Consider the following 13,846-nt stretch of genomic DNA (forward strand, 5'->3'; position numbering starts at 1 on the left):
AACCGTCAGAACTCTGCAGAGCAGCTGGTATGAGAAACACGAGGAAGATGAGGTGACCTTGTAAAAATCCCAAGTCGAAGGTACTGTCTCCCAGCTTGCCATTCGTGGGACTGTTGAAGGCAGAGGAATGGCCCCAACTCTTGTTCTGAAAATTGAATGATGAGCTGTTTTCATGTGGCAAGCTTATTGAACTCAAAAGTTTATCCCGTCAACACTAACAGAGGAGTATGCAGTGATGTGAACCGGTGCCCACCCCACACACAGCCCCAGAGCATGTGCCCACACTGCCGTTTGCAGCGGGGTGGAAGGGCTGAAGCGTGGTGGCATATAATTCTCCAGCTGTCCCCTGCAACTTAAGATGCTGTTACACTGCATTAGCAGCCCCTCCGTCTCTACCATCCCCAGTGTTCTCACAAGAGACAGACGTTAGCGTAGGCTGCAACGTGTGTGGCTGGGAGGAAATGACGCACCCCACTTCACACCGCAATGCGTACACCCCAAATTTCGACGGTAAGGGTGAAGTGTGCAAGCAATGTGATAGGACATCTATCTCATAGGATGTCACATGTGTGCGCATGTCTTGCTACACTGTGGTTTCCATGAGAGCGGAGTGTCTAAATCTGTGTCCCCTGCTTTTCCGAGGTGTCAAGTCAAGCTTCCACAGCAGGAAAAGACGGCTGTGTAGAAGCTGTGTGGGAAGAGAATGTATGTAATGTGGGATGCGTTGTTATTTTAACCATATCTCTGCTTGTTCTTAGCAGTGAGTATTCCAGGGATGAAACAGGCTTCTGACTAATCTGATGTGTGTGTAATGCAGAAATATTAAACTACAGAAAATATGGGTGTCCTATGATATTTTATTGAAAGAGAAATCGCTTACTTGAAAAGCCAAGAAAGTCGAGAACCAGAGGTCTCCACGCCAATCTCCAGGTCAAAACCGAAACCCAAAGAGAGAGAGTCTCCTCCCCCAGCTCTATTTACCCCCGTATGTTCTACATACCTGTGAACACACCCACACAGGAGTGGTTAGCACTAAGGATACATAAAACATCTCCGTGTGTGTGTGTGTGTGTGTGTGTGTGTGTGTGTGTGTGTGTGTGTGTGACACTGGGTATCTTCTTCTGTCTCATTGGGACAGGGTCTACCAATTCAGCTGGCTGGCCCCCGAGCACTGGAAATCTTCCTGTCTGTGCCTCTACAGGATTCGTTAAAGACACACAGCACTGTGCATGGCACCTTACATGAGTGCTGGGACCCTAAACTCAGGTCCGTGTGCTTGTGTGGCTGAAGCTTTACCAGTTGTGGCTTAAATGAGATGTCCCCATGCCTCTTTGAATACATTGACCCAGTGAAGCCACAGCTTTAGGAGGAGTGGCTTTCCTGGGGCAGGCCTTTGAGGGTTTAAAGACTTTCACCGTTTCTAGTTTGTTCTCTCTCTGCTTCTTGAAGATGTGATCCTTCAATTTCCTGCTCTAGCCACCATGCCTGCTGCTGCTTGCTGTCACCTTTCCCCACCATGACAACTCTTATGTTCTGGAAACGTAAGGCCAAATCAACTCGTTCTTCTACAGACTGCCATGATCACGGTGTTTTACCACAACAATAGAAAAGTAACTAATAACCAGCCGAGTCACCTCCTAGCCCCTGCATTGCTTTTGGTTTCCAGACAAAAGAGGACTAGAGTGTAAGCCTCATCTTAGTGCAGACTATCTCCCTCGATGACTCTCTGAATATAGGGGGGTTATTTATGGGCAGAAGAATTTGGGCTAGGCATTGTTGAATTTCCTCACATAAATCAACGGAGGGTATAGTTTGTTTTATGATAGGACAGGATGTGAAGCAATGTTTTAGTCTTGAGAATGATTTCAGTGATATGTAGGGCTTTTGAAATGTCTGTGATCCTCGAATATCATCTCTGCATTTGAAGCAGTATTTCAAAGGCACTGCTCAGGCCTTTCAGAATGAATAGTTTCTATCTAAATTGTCAATTTATTTGTGAGTCTGCCATCTTGTGCCTACTTTGCATAATTAATATTGTAAGCAATATTAATGATGTTCTTTGATATTGGACTTGGGAAGGAAAATTTAATTTTAAGTGTATTCTGCAAATAATTTGATAGTTGATTCTGTAAATGTCATTTTAAATGTACTTATAATTGTTTTCCAAACAATTCCTCTGGCAATAAGACACATTATATGCAAATAATTTCTTTATCTTCTTGGATTAAATAAAACAACATATTTATCTCTGTCTTTGTATTTTTCTTGCTGTGACTCACTTTGCCAACAAAGTGAATTTTAAAAATAAATAATAAGCTGGGCAGTGGTGGTGCACATCTTTAATCCCAGCACTTGGGAGTCAGAGGCAGGTGGATCCCTGTGAGTTCAAGGCTAGCCTGGTCTACAGAATAACTTGCAAGACAGCCAAGACTGTTACACAGAGAAACTCTGTCTCAAAAAAATAAAACAACAACAAAAAGGTAAATAAAATAATAAATTCTGATGACCTTTTGTTTTCTCAGTAAAAAAGGAAAAAAATGATGAATGCAAACTTAAGAATATAAAATGCCTGAAAGTATCTTATTAAAATTCCAGAAGATAGACAAATGGTAGTTATTTCTTAGGACTGCCATAGCAACCAGTGGCTAAACTTAGCGGAAACAAGGTCTCATAGCTCTCAAAACTAAATCTAAAATCAGGTATCTGTCCGCTTCCCTCCTCCACCCCCTGCCCTGGTGTGTGTCTGTGTGTCTGTCTCTCTGAAAACTGAACAGGATTCCTTCATACCTCATCCTGGTTTTTGGTAGTTTGTAACACCCTTTGAAATGTCTTACTTTGTGGATACATCTCAACAACCTGTTCCTTCCCATGGTCATCTCTCTACAGGGACACTTGCTATACTGGAGTAGGGGTCTACCCCATTCCACTATGACTTCCCATTGGCTAATTACATTGGCAATGAACCTATTTTTAAGTCCTGTCGCATTCTGAAATACTGGTAGTTAGGACTTGAATATATACTCTTTTTGAAAGGGTCTGGTCATGGTAATATGAGTCTTTAATCCCAAAACTCAGGAGATAGAGGCAAGAGGAGCTCTGTGAGTTCAACATCAGTTTGATCCACATAGTGAGATCTAGGCCAGCTGGGACTACATTGGGATACCCTATCTTTAAAAAAAAGGAAAGGAAGGACAGAAGAAAACAAAAAGGCATGAATGAATTTATAAAAACCATTTTGCTATCAAAATTTGACAAATATTTGGGACTGGAAAGATAGTTCAGAGATTAAGAGCACTGGCTGCTCTTCCAGAGGACCTGGGTTTAATTCCCAACACACACCATCTCTAACTCCAGTTCCAGGGACCTGACACCCTCTCTGGCTTGTGTAGGCAAAAAAAATGCATAGAAATAAATACAGATAAAACCCTCATACACATAAAATAGAATAATTTTAAAAATTAACAAGTATTTGCATAGCATTGTTAACTTCAATTATGTAACTAAAAGTGTTTCTTCCTGGTGGTGGTGGTGCATCTCTTTAATCCTAGAATTCAGGAGGCAGAGACAGGCAGATGTCGGTGAGTTTAAGGCCAGCCTGCTTTAGATAGTGAATTCCAAGACATTCAGGGCTACACAGAGAAAACCTGTCTTGAAAATACAAAAACAAGCAAACAAATAAAAAATAAAGTATTTCTTCTTCAGAAGAAAGTTATAATCCAGATGGTGCTTAACCTTGCTAACACTGTGACCCTTTAATACAGTTCCTCATGTTGTGGTGACCCCCCAACCATAAAATAGTTTTCATTGCTACTTCATAACTGTATTGGTGCTGCTGTTATGAACCACAATGTAAATGTCTGTGTTCTCCAGTGGTCTTAGATGATTCCTGTGAAACAGTTGTTTGACCCCCCCCCAAAAGGGATCGGGACCCACACGTTGAGAACCACTGCTCTAGTAATTTGAGGAGAAAGTTTGGCTATGGTTCAACAAACTCCAGATAAGAGGCATCAAAACACAGGCAGAGTAAAGGTGAAGGAGCAGGGAGTGATGAGAGCCACCGTTTCAAAATCAAAGGTTACACCTTCAAGCAACTCGACAGAACACTCCATAGGCAAAACATATGTGTCTATACTCTTCTCTGTTCATTATGGCGTCATCATCTGTAAACATTTAAAAGTAGAAAAACATACTGGTGCATACGTTTCCTGATTGCCATGAACCAAACTGTGTTCTCCTACTAAGCATATACTGAAGTCCTACTTCCTGATAAGGCAGTATTTGGCTGAGGGACCATTGAGAGGAAATTAAGGTCAGGAATGGGGGAGGGATTATTGTCCTATGGAGTGATGGGGAAGTCCTGTGTATATGTCAATAAAGCACTCTTGGACAATAGGGAAGCAAGATAGGTAGGACTAGGAGACCAGGAGGACTCTGGGAAGGAGAAACACAGAGAGTCAGTCATCATGTGGCCTGCCAGAGAAGTAAGATGTCTGTCCGGTAAGAGAAATACTTAAATGGGTTAAATACTTAAGTCAGAGCTAGCCAGTAAGAAACAAGCAAGGCCAACAGCTTCATAATTAATGCAGCGTCTTGTGTGTTATTTGGGGACTACAACTCGGCAGAGCCCAGGCAACTGGCGGGGGGGGGAAAAACCAAAGCGGCTGGCAAGGAAAAGGCTTCTCTCTACAATGGAGAATACATGCAAAAGCATTTATATCCTCTCTCCCTCTCTTTCTCTTCTCTTCCCTCTTTTCCTCTCTTCCCCCTTGTGAAGATACTGCAAGAGGGCGGATGCCAGCAAGAGAGGCCTTCTCATCCCTGGCTACGGCCTGAACCAATTCTGACCTTCTGGCCCTCGCTGAGTAAATACATTTCTACTGTTTAAGCCATCTTGCTAACAGTGTTTGTTACGTCAGCCTTTCCTAGATAAGTACCGTATCTGCACACTGTTTTCCCGTGACTAAGCAATGCAAGAGCAGAGCCCAAGGTCAGTGATGGTGAGGGAAAGAGGTCCTCGGGTTTGCCATGAGTAGGGTGGGCAGAGGACTTTGCCTACTGATGATGAATACAGTGGCTTGGCCTTATCTTTCACAGAAAAATACAGTTTCTACTGGCTAGTGCATAGTAATTTTTTCCCTCTCTTTTCTTCTTAACATAATTCATTTGTTTGGTTCTTTGGGAATTTCACATCATGCACCCCAGTCCCACCCATTTCCCAGTCCCTCCATGTCTGTTTCTACTCCTGTAGCTCCCCAAATAAAATAGGTAACAAGACTTTCACTCCTCCATGTCACATGTCACATGTTCACTGCCATGAGTTATTGGTCTGGTTTAAGGCTTCTTGCTTCTGGTACACCATCAATACCGGACCCTCACTGACACTTCTCTAGGATAGCTTGCTGTTGCCCTCAGTCATGGACATCCTGAGGCTATAGCTCCACAGGACCAGTCCCTTCCCAAACTCTAGCAGTTCATAGATGGGGTAGGTGCTGCGGTAAGCCAATTCAAAACCCTGGGTGTGGGTCAGGGTGTTAGCTGAGTTGGCCAATCTGGGCCTCAGCTGGGACTACCCACCCCAGGTGAGGGTTGGGGTTACCTCTCCAGCATGCATGTTGAGGGGTGGGGCCAGTTCTCCCACTGTATAGGCCAACAAAGGTCAAGGCCAGCTCTCCCATGCCCACACCACTGTGTTGGTGCCAGTTGTAGGGGCAGAGCTCCGGCTGAGGTAGCCAGTGAAGGGCAGGACCAGTTCTCCAGAGCCCATGCCACTGGGACCAGCTCTCTATGGCTCCTGGTGGTAACTTCAACACAGAGCCAAGCAGAAGTATGGCCACGGACCTAGATGTGACCTTTGGTCACAGCCTGAGCCAGGACATCACCATGACCCCGGTTGACAGCACAGGCCACCCAGATCAGCATGGCCCTGGTGACAGCTTGGCCCTCAGACACCAACATGGTCTCAGGTGTCAGCTCAGACCATGGGCATCTGCATGGCCCTTGGTGATAACATAGGACATGGATTAACCCAGCTGGGCCACATTATTTTGTTTTTGTTTGCTGAGACAGGGTCAACACATAGCTAAGGTTAGACTTGAACTATTGATCTTCTCACTCCGCCACCTGAGTGATGGTATTAAAGGCTTGTACCATCATACCTATCTAGTTATTTTTTAGCTTGTTTATTGCATGATCTTTGTCTACAGCATTGCTATCCAGTTCTCCCATGATAAAATGATAAAAGGGTTTGAGGTTAGTAAGTATTAAATCCATTGTCCCCTGGATCCTGCTGACTACATGATTACTGGGAATTTTTTATGTTTTAGGAGGTTGTATTTCAGTAGCTGGGGTAAATTTCAGGGCCAGCTATTGTGTTGGGGTTGTTTGAGGTGAAAGAGGACAGAGCAGGGTAGCTGCCACTCATCAGAATGAAGAACTCAGATGGCCTTGGCAAGAGTAAGAGACTTTTTCAGCAGACAGGCTTAATTTTTATTTAACCTTGCAGAGTACTATTCGTGTTTCATTGACTACAAGCAGGGTAGCAGCCACTTGTCAGTTTTCTTTTTAAATAGAAGAGTATGAGACTTTCTGCGTTCTAGATAAAACAATGGATAGGAGGGTCTTTTTTTTCCATTTGTTCGTTGGTTTTGTTTTAAATCCCCTTAGCTTGATTGTGGCATAAAGCCAAGGGTCAGGGGGTAGCAAACCAATCTCTGACTTTATCCATCAGCCATCCCAGCCCATCTCCTGCCAGGCCATCCTGGAGATAGCTTTTAATTCTAGAAACATTAGAATATATCTATGGTGTGTGTGTGTGTGTGTGTGTGTGTGTGTGTGTGTGTGTGTGTGTGTACACCCAGGACACAGATTTTTATGTTGCCCCCTAATTAATGAGGGAATTGGGAAAATGCTAAAGCTGATTGAAATAAAGAGTCAAAGGCTGGAAAGCTATGTGGAATAAAGTAATATTCAGCTGGTTTGTGGCACACACAATCCCAGTAGTTGGGAGGCAGAGGCAAACAGATTTCGGAGTTCAAGGCCAGCCTGGTCTACAGAGTGGGTTCCAGGACAGCCAGGACTATACAGAGAAACCCTGTCTTGAAAAACAAAAAAACAAAACAACCTAAAAATAAAGTATCATTCAAGTGAATTTACAAATGGTAGAGAACTGGATTTTTATACAGGAACAGGTAGATAGGAAATGCAGGAGAGTCCTCAAGCAGTCAGAATCACTTACATGCTTCTAGATGTAGTAAGTAGAGTAATGTCAGGGGCCTGGGGTAAATCGCTTCACCTAAGCAGTCCATTGCGAGGACCACAAGGCTTTTTGCTTCTCTGTGTGCTACTCCCTGGAGCCCCGCCCAACGCGCCTCTCAGACTGGACTCGGACAAACAGCGAGCAGTGTCACTCTTTACATCATAAGTCTGGCGGGTACTATAGGGAAAAACCAAGAAGGAAGTGGAGGAGGTACTAGGGGAAGAGGAAGAGGAATGTGTGGCGGAAAAAGTTCTTGATCGGCGAGTTGTCAAGGGCAAAGTGGAGTATCTTCTAAAGCGGAAGGGCTCTCAAATGAGGACAACGCATGGGAGCCAGAAGAGAACCTGGGTTGCCCTGACCTTATTGCTGAGTTTCTACAGCCACAGAAAACAGCCCACGAGACAGATAAATCAGAGGGAGGCAAGCGCAAAGCCGATTCTGATTCTGAGGATAAGGGAGAGGAAAGCAAACCAAAGAAGAAAGAAAGAAGAGTCAGAAAAGCCACGAGGCTTTGCCAGGGGTTTGGAGCCTGAGCCGATTATTGGTGCTACTGACTCCAGTGGAGAACTCCATGTTCCTGATGAAATGGAAAAACTCTGCTGAGGCTGACCTGGTCCCTGCTGCCAAGGAAGCCAATGTCAAGTGCCCATAGGCTGTCATATCTTCCATGAGGAAAGGCTAACGTGGCATTCCTGCCACTCAGAGAATGATGACAAAAAAGACGACAAGAACTAGCCCTCTTGAGTACCAGCCTCCGTTATACCTTTGTGGGTTTCAAGTGGGGAGGGAAGGAGTTCTGTTTGTCTTGACACCATAGAAGTGGTTTGAGAAGATGTCCTTTGAAGAGCCAGCATAGTTTCTGGGCCTTGCTGCAGCCCCAAATCATTTCAAGCTGTATAGTTTGCACACCCATCCCAGTGGAGGGGAAAGGTGTACGTGTTTCATGCAGCCTGTTCTGAGCTTTGCTAAGAGAGCAGAGGGCCTTCCATGAAGGACAAAACCTGCAGAACTGGGGTGTGGGAGAGCAAAGATGCAGTCATCTTCAAAGAGCATCTCCACAACCCACAGACTTCTTCCCAAGTGTTAACTGCCTTTTTACAGCCTAGCACGTGTGTAGTTTTTGGCTATTGGGGTGTGGTGGGGGTTGGGCAGGGAGGAAGGGAGATGGGTGGAATGATTTTGGTTAAAATTTGGGGCCTGATTAAAGACATAGTGAAACAGTAAGAAGAACAGCTAACTAGTCAATCCGTTCTATGTCAATATTTTGCCTTTTCAAAAAATTTTATTGGCACCATTAATGAGGTTTGAGAGACTGTTAAAAAAATCAGTGAATGCTGAAATCTAAAGCCAAGATGCTCCCTACCTGAGCTCATTGTGGCCCACAAAGGACAAAGTCAGTTCCCTGAGTTCCCAAAGCTGCCGTTTGAAGATGGAAACTGACTGAGGAGAGAAAGTTTTATTGGAGAGTATACACAGACAGACTGTTCTGCCTTTAGAGGTGATAATTCCTGAAACTGGAGAAAAAATAATTTTTTTCCAGCTATGAAGTGACAGATATCAGTTTGACCATCTAAGCCACTGGCTCAAGTATTGCAGAAGGGCCTATGGGAGATTGGAGCAGAGAGCATGTGCTCTTAGAGCTGAAACTCTTGGAACTTTTGGTTTTTGTTTTGGGGTTTTTGTTTTTGTTTTCAGCTTTGAACCCTGAAACTGCTCTTGGTAGCTTCAGTTACTGACAGCACAAAATTCCATTGAGTCAATTCAAGGGTTGAATGACTTCACAAACTCTGGTCTCAGGAGATTAACTTTCATACTGGGTATAGTTCACTTGAGAATACAAAATCTTTAAATTAACTGATGTCCAAAATACTGTCTTGAATCATGAGATTCATAAGTTTTTAGTATTGTCTAGACCTGCATCTAGAACTACATTGTAAAATATTTTAAAGCATGTGTTAGATGTGAAAATTTTGTTCAAATGTAAACTTCAGACCATATTGTCAGTTTTTGTCTTAATAAAACTATATATTTATATATAAAGAAAAGTAGAGTAATGTCACCCCAGTCCTAGAACATATAGGTTCCACTGCAAAGGGGAGTTATGGCTGGGGTTGAAATGACATCCCCTAAAGCCTCAGCCTCCCATTGAATGTTTGCTTTGAATAGTGACAGTAGACATCATTTATTAAGACCCCCACACCAAGCTACCTTTGCAGACCCCATGGAGCTTACTTTTTCAGGCTGCTCATATAAGTAGGGATGTATTCCAGCGAAGTGAATGACTCAGCACTTAGCAGAGATTATTAATCACTGCTGGGAGTAGGAAGCAGCAAATTGATGACTTGACGGTTCAGTAGAAGCTGCCTAAAAAACTGGAGAGAGCCAAGTCATCAATAACTCTGGAATCAGTTCTTGCTCCCTCAGCCAGTTTCTAGGCAAAAAAGTAACGTTCTGTTGTGAACAAACTGCTTTAGTTTGTGCAGTGTGTTATGCCAAGAGCTTCTTACTTTCAATTAACCCAATCTTAGTAACCCTTAGGAATTGCCTCTAAGCCTGCAGGGAGGCTTAAGTAGTATATAATTGGTGGACATTGAAAAACAAACTATAACAAAGCACACGCTAAAGAAAAAAATGTATAGTTTTTGCCTCCTCTGGTACCTGTACCTTTTTTCATAGCAACACTCTTGAAATTCTGGTGAGAATAATTCCACTCATTTCCCTCTGGTGGGGGAATGATCCAAACTTTGTTGACTATATTTTAATTTTAGGACAAATGGCTGACTTAGGAATTTTGTAAAAACAAATTTGGTGCCATGAAATGAAGCCCGGATGGTCTTATAAAAACACCAGGTAAAGACACTTTCTGTGAGCTGGTCTTTGCTGGGATGGTGGAACATGGGCTAATCTGTGGGAGAAACCAGTTTGACAATGAAATCAGTTTAGGGGGAAGCAGAGGAGAACAGGTTTCTTTGATGTTGTTTGAACTCTTGAATCTAGTTGTGACTCAAGAAGGGGTCATCTGTCTCTGTTTTGTTTCACAGTTGCTCTACTACTGAGTCATTGATTTCTCATGTGTTGGTTTAGGTTTAATTTCTGTTATTGAAATCTTCTTTGTTGCAGCAATTTCTCCTTACCCATGGAGGACATATTCCAAGGCACTCAGTGCAGGCCTAGAACTGCAATTTTAGTGAAACCTATATATATATTGCATTTCTTCTCCTGTATATACATACCTGTGATTAAGTTTAAGTCATAAAGCAGGCACTGTAAAATATTGAGAATAGAACAATCGCAACATAAGTTATGTGTATATGTTCATAAGTTAGATGTATATATTCTCTCAAACTATCCTCGTGTTCTGTGCCTATGTCTCATGTGCCTTGAGGATAATATAAAGGCAGGCCCAGTGTGGTGGGCCATTGCCTCTCATCCCAGCACTTGGGAAGCAAAAGCAGGTGGATCTTTGTGAGTTCTAGATTAGCCAGGGCTGCAGAGTCAGACCTTGAGAGAGAGAGAGAGAGAGAGAGAGAGAGAGAGAGAGAGAGAGAGAGAGAGAGAGAGAGAGAGAGAGAGAGAGAGAAGCCTATGTCAAGAGACAAAGATGAAACGAGGTGGATGACATATCGATGCATTACGATCAGTATTAGACTTGTATAGACATGACAATATGACAGGAAGGTCCTCAGCTTTGTTTTGAATTGAGATGACAAAAGCACCGCCACATCACTCAAAACAGTGAACAATTTAAAACTGATAACCTCCCCCACCCCAGGAGATTTCCTTCCCTTTTGAAAACAAAATTCCACATAGCCCAGGCTGGTCTCAAATTCACCATGTAGCTAAGGATGACCTTAAACTCCGATCCACTGCCCGTATCACTCAAGAATGGAATTACTGATGTGCATCAAAACACCCAGTTTCTCAGTTTCATTCTTTTTCCTTTTCTTCCTTTTTTTTCTATTTTGGCTATAAATTGACTTGCAGCTACACTGAGCGAAACCTTAGATAAGGGAACACTATTGTATTGTCAGTCAGGAGAGTTCCAAGACCATAAGGTCTACTGAAAAAAATAAAAATTAAAAGAAGATGTCTAGGCCAGCAAGATGGCTCAGCAATAAGAGCACTTGCTGCCAAGCCTAACTGTTGTTACGGGTTTGGGATTGCTCAGAGATCCACTTTGACCATGTATAAATTTTAATAGGAAGAGGCTTTTTGTTTTGGTTTGTTGTTGTTGGTTTTTTTTTTTTGAGAAAGGGTTCTTAGTGCAGTCTTGGCATTCCTGGAACTCACTCTGTAGACCAGGTTGGCCTTGAATTCACGGAGACCCACCAGCCTCAGCCTCAGCCTCCTGAGTTCTGGGATTAAAAATGTGCCCCATAACTGCCCCAGGAAGAAGAGGTTTTTTTACTTAGGTACTGGCACTCAAACATGGCACCAGGGTTGGACCTGAAAGTGTTCCCAAGATGCAGCTCTGAGCCATATCCACCAAGGGTTATAAAAGCAAAACCCACAAGATTACATGTACTTTGCTTAAGCATAGGCAGGGTCTTATTTTAACATACATGTTGTGTAGTTGTCCCTTTGGGACAGAGTTTACTTATACAAAAACAGAAGTAGCAGTTCATATTATGACCTATTATATTTCAAGAACAGCAAAATTTACCAGATCAGTCAATTTAAGAATAGTTTTCAATATCTGGGAAAAAGGGGGAGTGGGCTGACAGGTTATAGCTGTACAAGCTGGGGAGGTTACATGCTAATGCAATTTGTGAGATAGATATATATATATATATATATATGTGTGTGTGTGTGTGTGTGTGTGTGTGTGTGTGTGTGTGTGATGTTAACCATCAGAGTCTGAACCTGGTGTTCACAATATAGATCACCAACTCTTGCAAGTTGTCTTCTGACCTCCATTCACATGCCATGGCATGCCTGCCCTGACTCATAAATCAGTGCAATTAAAATAATTTTTGAAGCTGGAGGGAGGGAGGGGGAGGGAAAGGGAGAGAGACAGAGACAAAGAGAAAGAAACACTGTCTTGGCAAAATCTTAGTATCTTAGCAAAGCAGTTTCAGCTCTGATTGTGGAATTAGTGTATTTTTAAGGGTATTTTCTACTGTCTCTAAATGTCTTGAAAACATTATAATAACACCTGCTCTTACAGTTTTGTTTGAAGCTTGAGGAAGGAGTTAGAAATGGACATCATTTGCCTTTGTGATCCCCATGTTCTAGAAGGAGACAAGAACACAAGGAGAAAACCCAGCTGTTTCTAAGAGTGGGAAGGCTAGAGGTCTAACTTTAGTATAAATTAGATGCATTGTTATCTACTTCTGCACTACTTAATTCTCTGTTGTTTAATAAAGGTAACAGAAGAAAAAGTTTATTTGGGTTTATGGTTCTAGAGAAATGAGAGCCCATCGTGGCAGGAAAGTGAAGCCATGACAGCTGGAATAGCAAACTGAGAGATCACATCTTGAGCCACAAGCAGGAATCAGAGAGAGAGAGAGAGAGAGAGAGAGAGACAGACAGACAGACAGACAGACAGACAGAGACACACAGAGACACACAGAGACAGACACACACAGAGAGAGACAGAGACAGAGACAGAGACACACAGAGACAGACACAGAGAGAGAGCAACTGGGAATGGCCTGAGTTTATCAAATCTTAAACTCCATCTGCAGTGACAAACTTCCTCCAACAAGACTGCACCTCCTAAACCTCCCCAAACAGGGCCACCAAATGGGGACCAAGTGTTCAAGTACCTGAGCCTTATAAGGATCATTCTCATCCAAGCCAGTACAACTTTTATCTGTTCAAAAATTATTTCTTCTTAAAAGCTTTTTCAGAACATCTTTTTAGTTTATATTCAGGAAATCTGAGACTACAGAGGCAGAGAGAAATCAAAATTCAACTACTAAGATTAATAAGATCACCGATTCAGTCAGCAAAACTAAATCTGTGAATGAAACCTCTCTTACTTATAAAATAATTTAGGATTTCCTGGTATCCATAACTGTGAGGAAAAAGAAGTCGTCGTATTATTTAAAGTACTTAGCCTGTTGTATGTGTTTTAACACCCTGTGTGAACCAAGATACAAATGAGTGCATGTGTACACATACACACAGGGTGGGAGAGGCAGGTTAAACAAATAATTAAAAAGAGATACTTGACAATGATAAATATAAAATATGGGACAAATAATGAATGAGCAATCAAGAGATGGTCACATGTTAGCCTAGCTGGAAGGACAGGTAATCTATGCTGGAGGTTCTGGGGCCCTGAAGGTGAACATCCGCCTTAGGGGAAAAGTTGACGTTTCTACAGAGCACCTTTGACTCCTAGGCATGACTGGCACCTGGGCTCCTATGAATCATGAAGATAATTACTCTTCTGAGAGAGTAGGAGCGTAGAGACACATGGTTTCACAGTTAGGGTATGGCTTGTTCTCTAGATCTTCAGTCATCTCCTCTCCCCAGTCCCTCCATGTTTTATTCTCAATCTTTTGCTCCTCTCTCTCTGTGCCTTTTCTCTAGGTCCCAGCAGACGGCTGCCCTTCCCAGTCCTGCATACCTTCCTCTAGCCAG

At 42.9% G+C, this 13,846-nt stretch overlaps 1 protein-coding gene across 1 annotated transcript; it reads left to right on the top strand.

The window, feature by feature from the left end:
• The first annotated feature begins 486 nt into the window (after window positions 1-486).
• On the top strand, window positions 487-7,990 carry LOC101834638 (chromobox protein homolog 1). Its single transcript, XM_013116522.2, is given in 7 exon segments — window positions 487-510; window positions 643-705; window positions 7,439-7,559; window positions 7,562-7,734; window positions 7,736-7,825; window positions 7,827-7,914; window positions 7,917-7,990. Coding segments are annotated over 7 exon segments (633 nt in total).
• The last annotated feature ends 5,856 nt before the right edge of the window (window positions 7,991-13,846 follow it).

Source organism: Mesocricetus auratus, unplaced genomic scaffold (assembly GCF_017639785.1).
Source record: "Mesocricetus auratus isolate SY011 unplaced genomic scaffold, BCM_Maur_2.0 Super-Scaffold_100006, whole genome shotgun sequence".
Taxonomy (NCBI): Eukaryota; Metazoa; Chordata; class Mammalia; order Rodentia; family Cricetidae; genus Mesocricetus; species Mesocricetus auratus.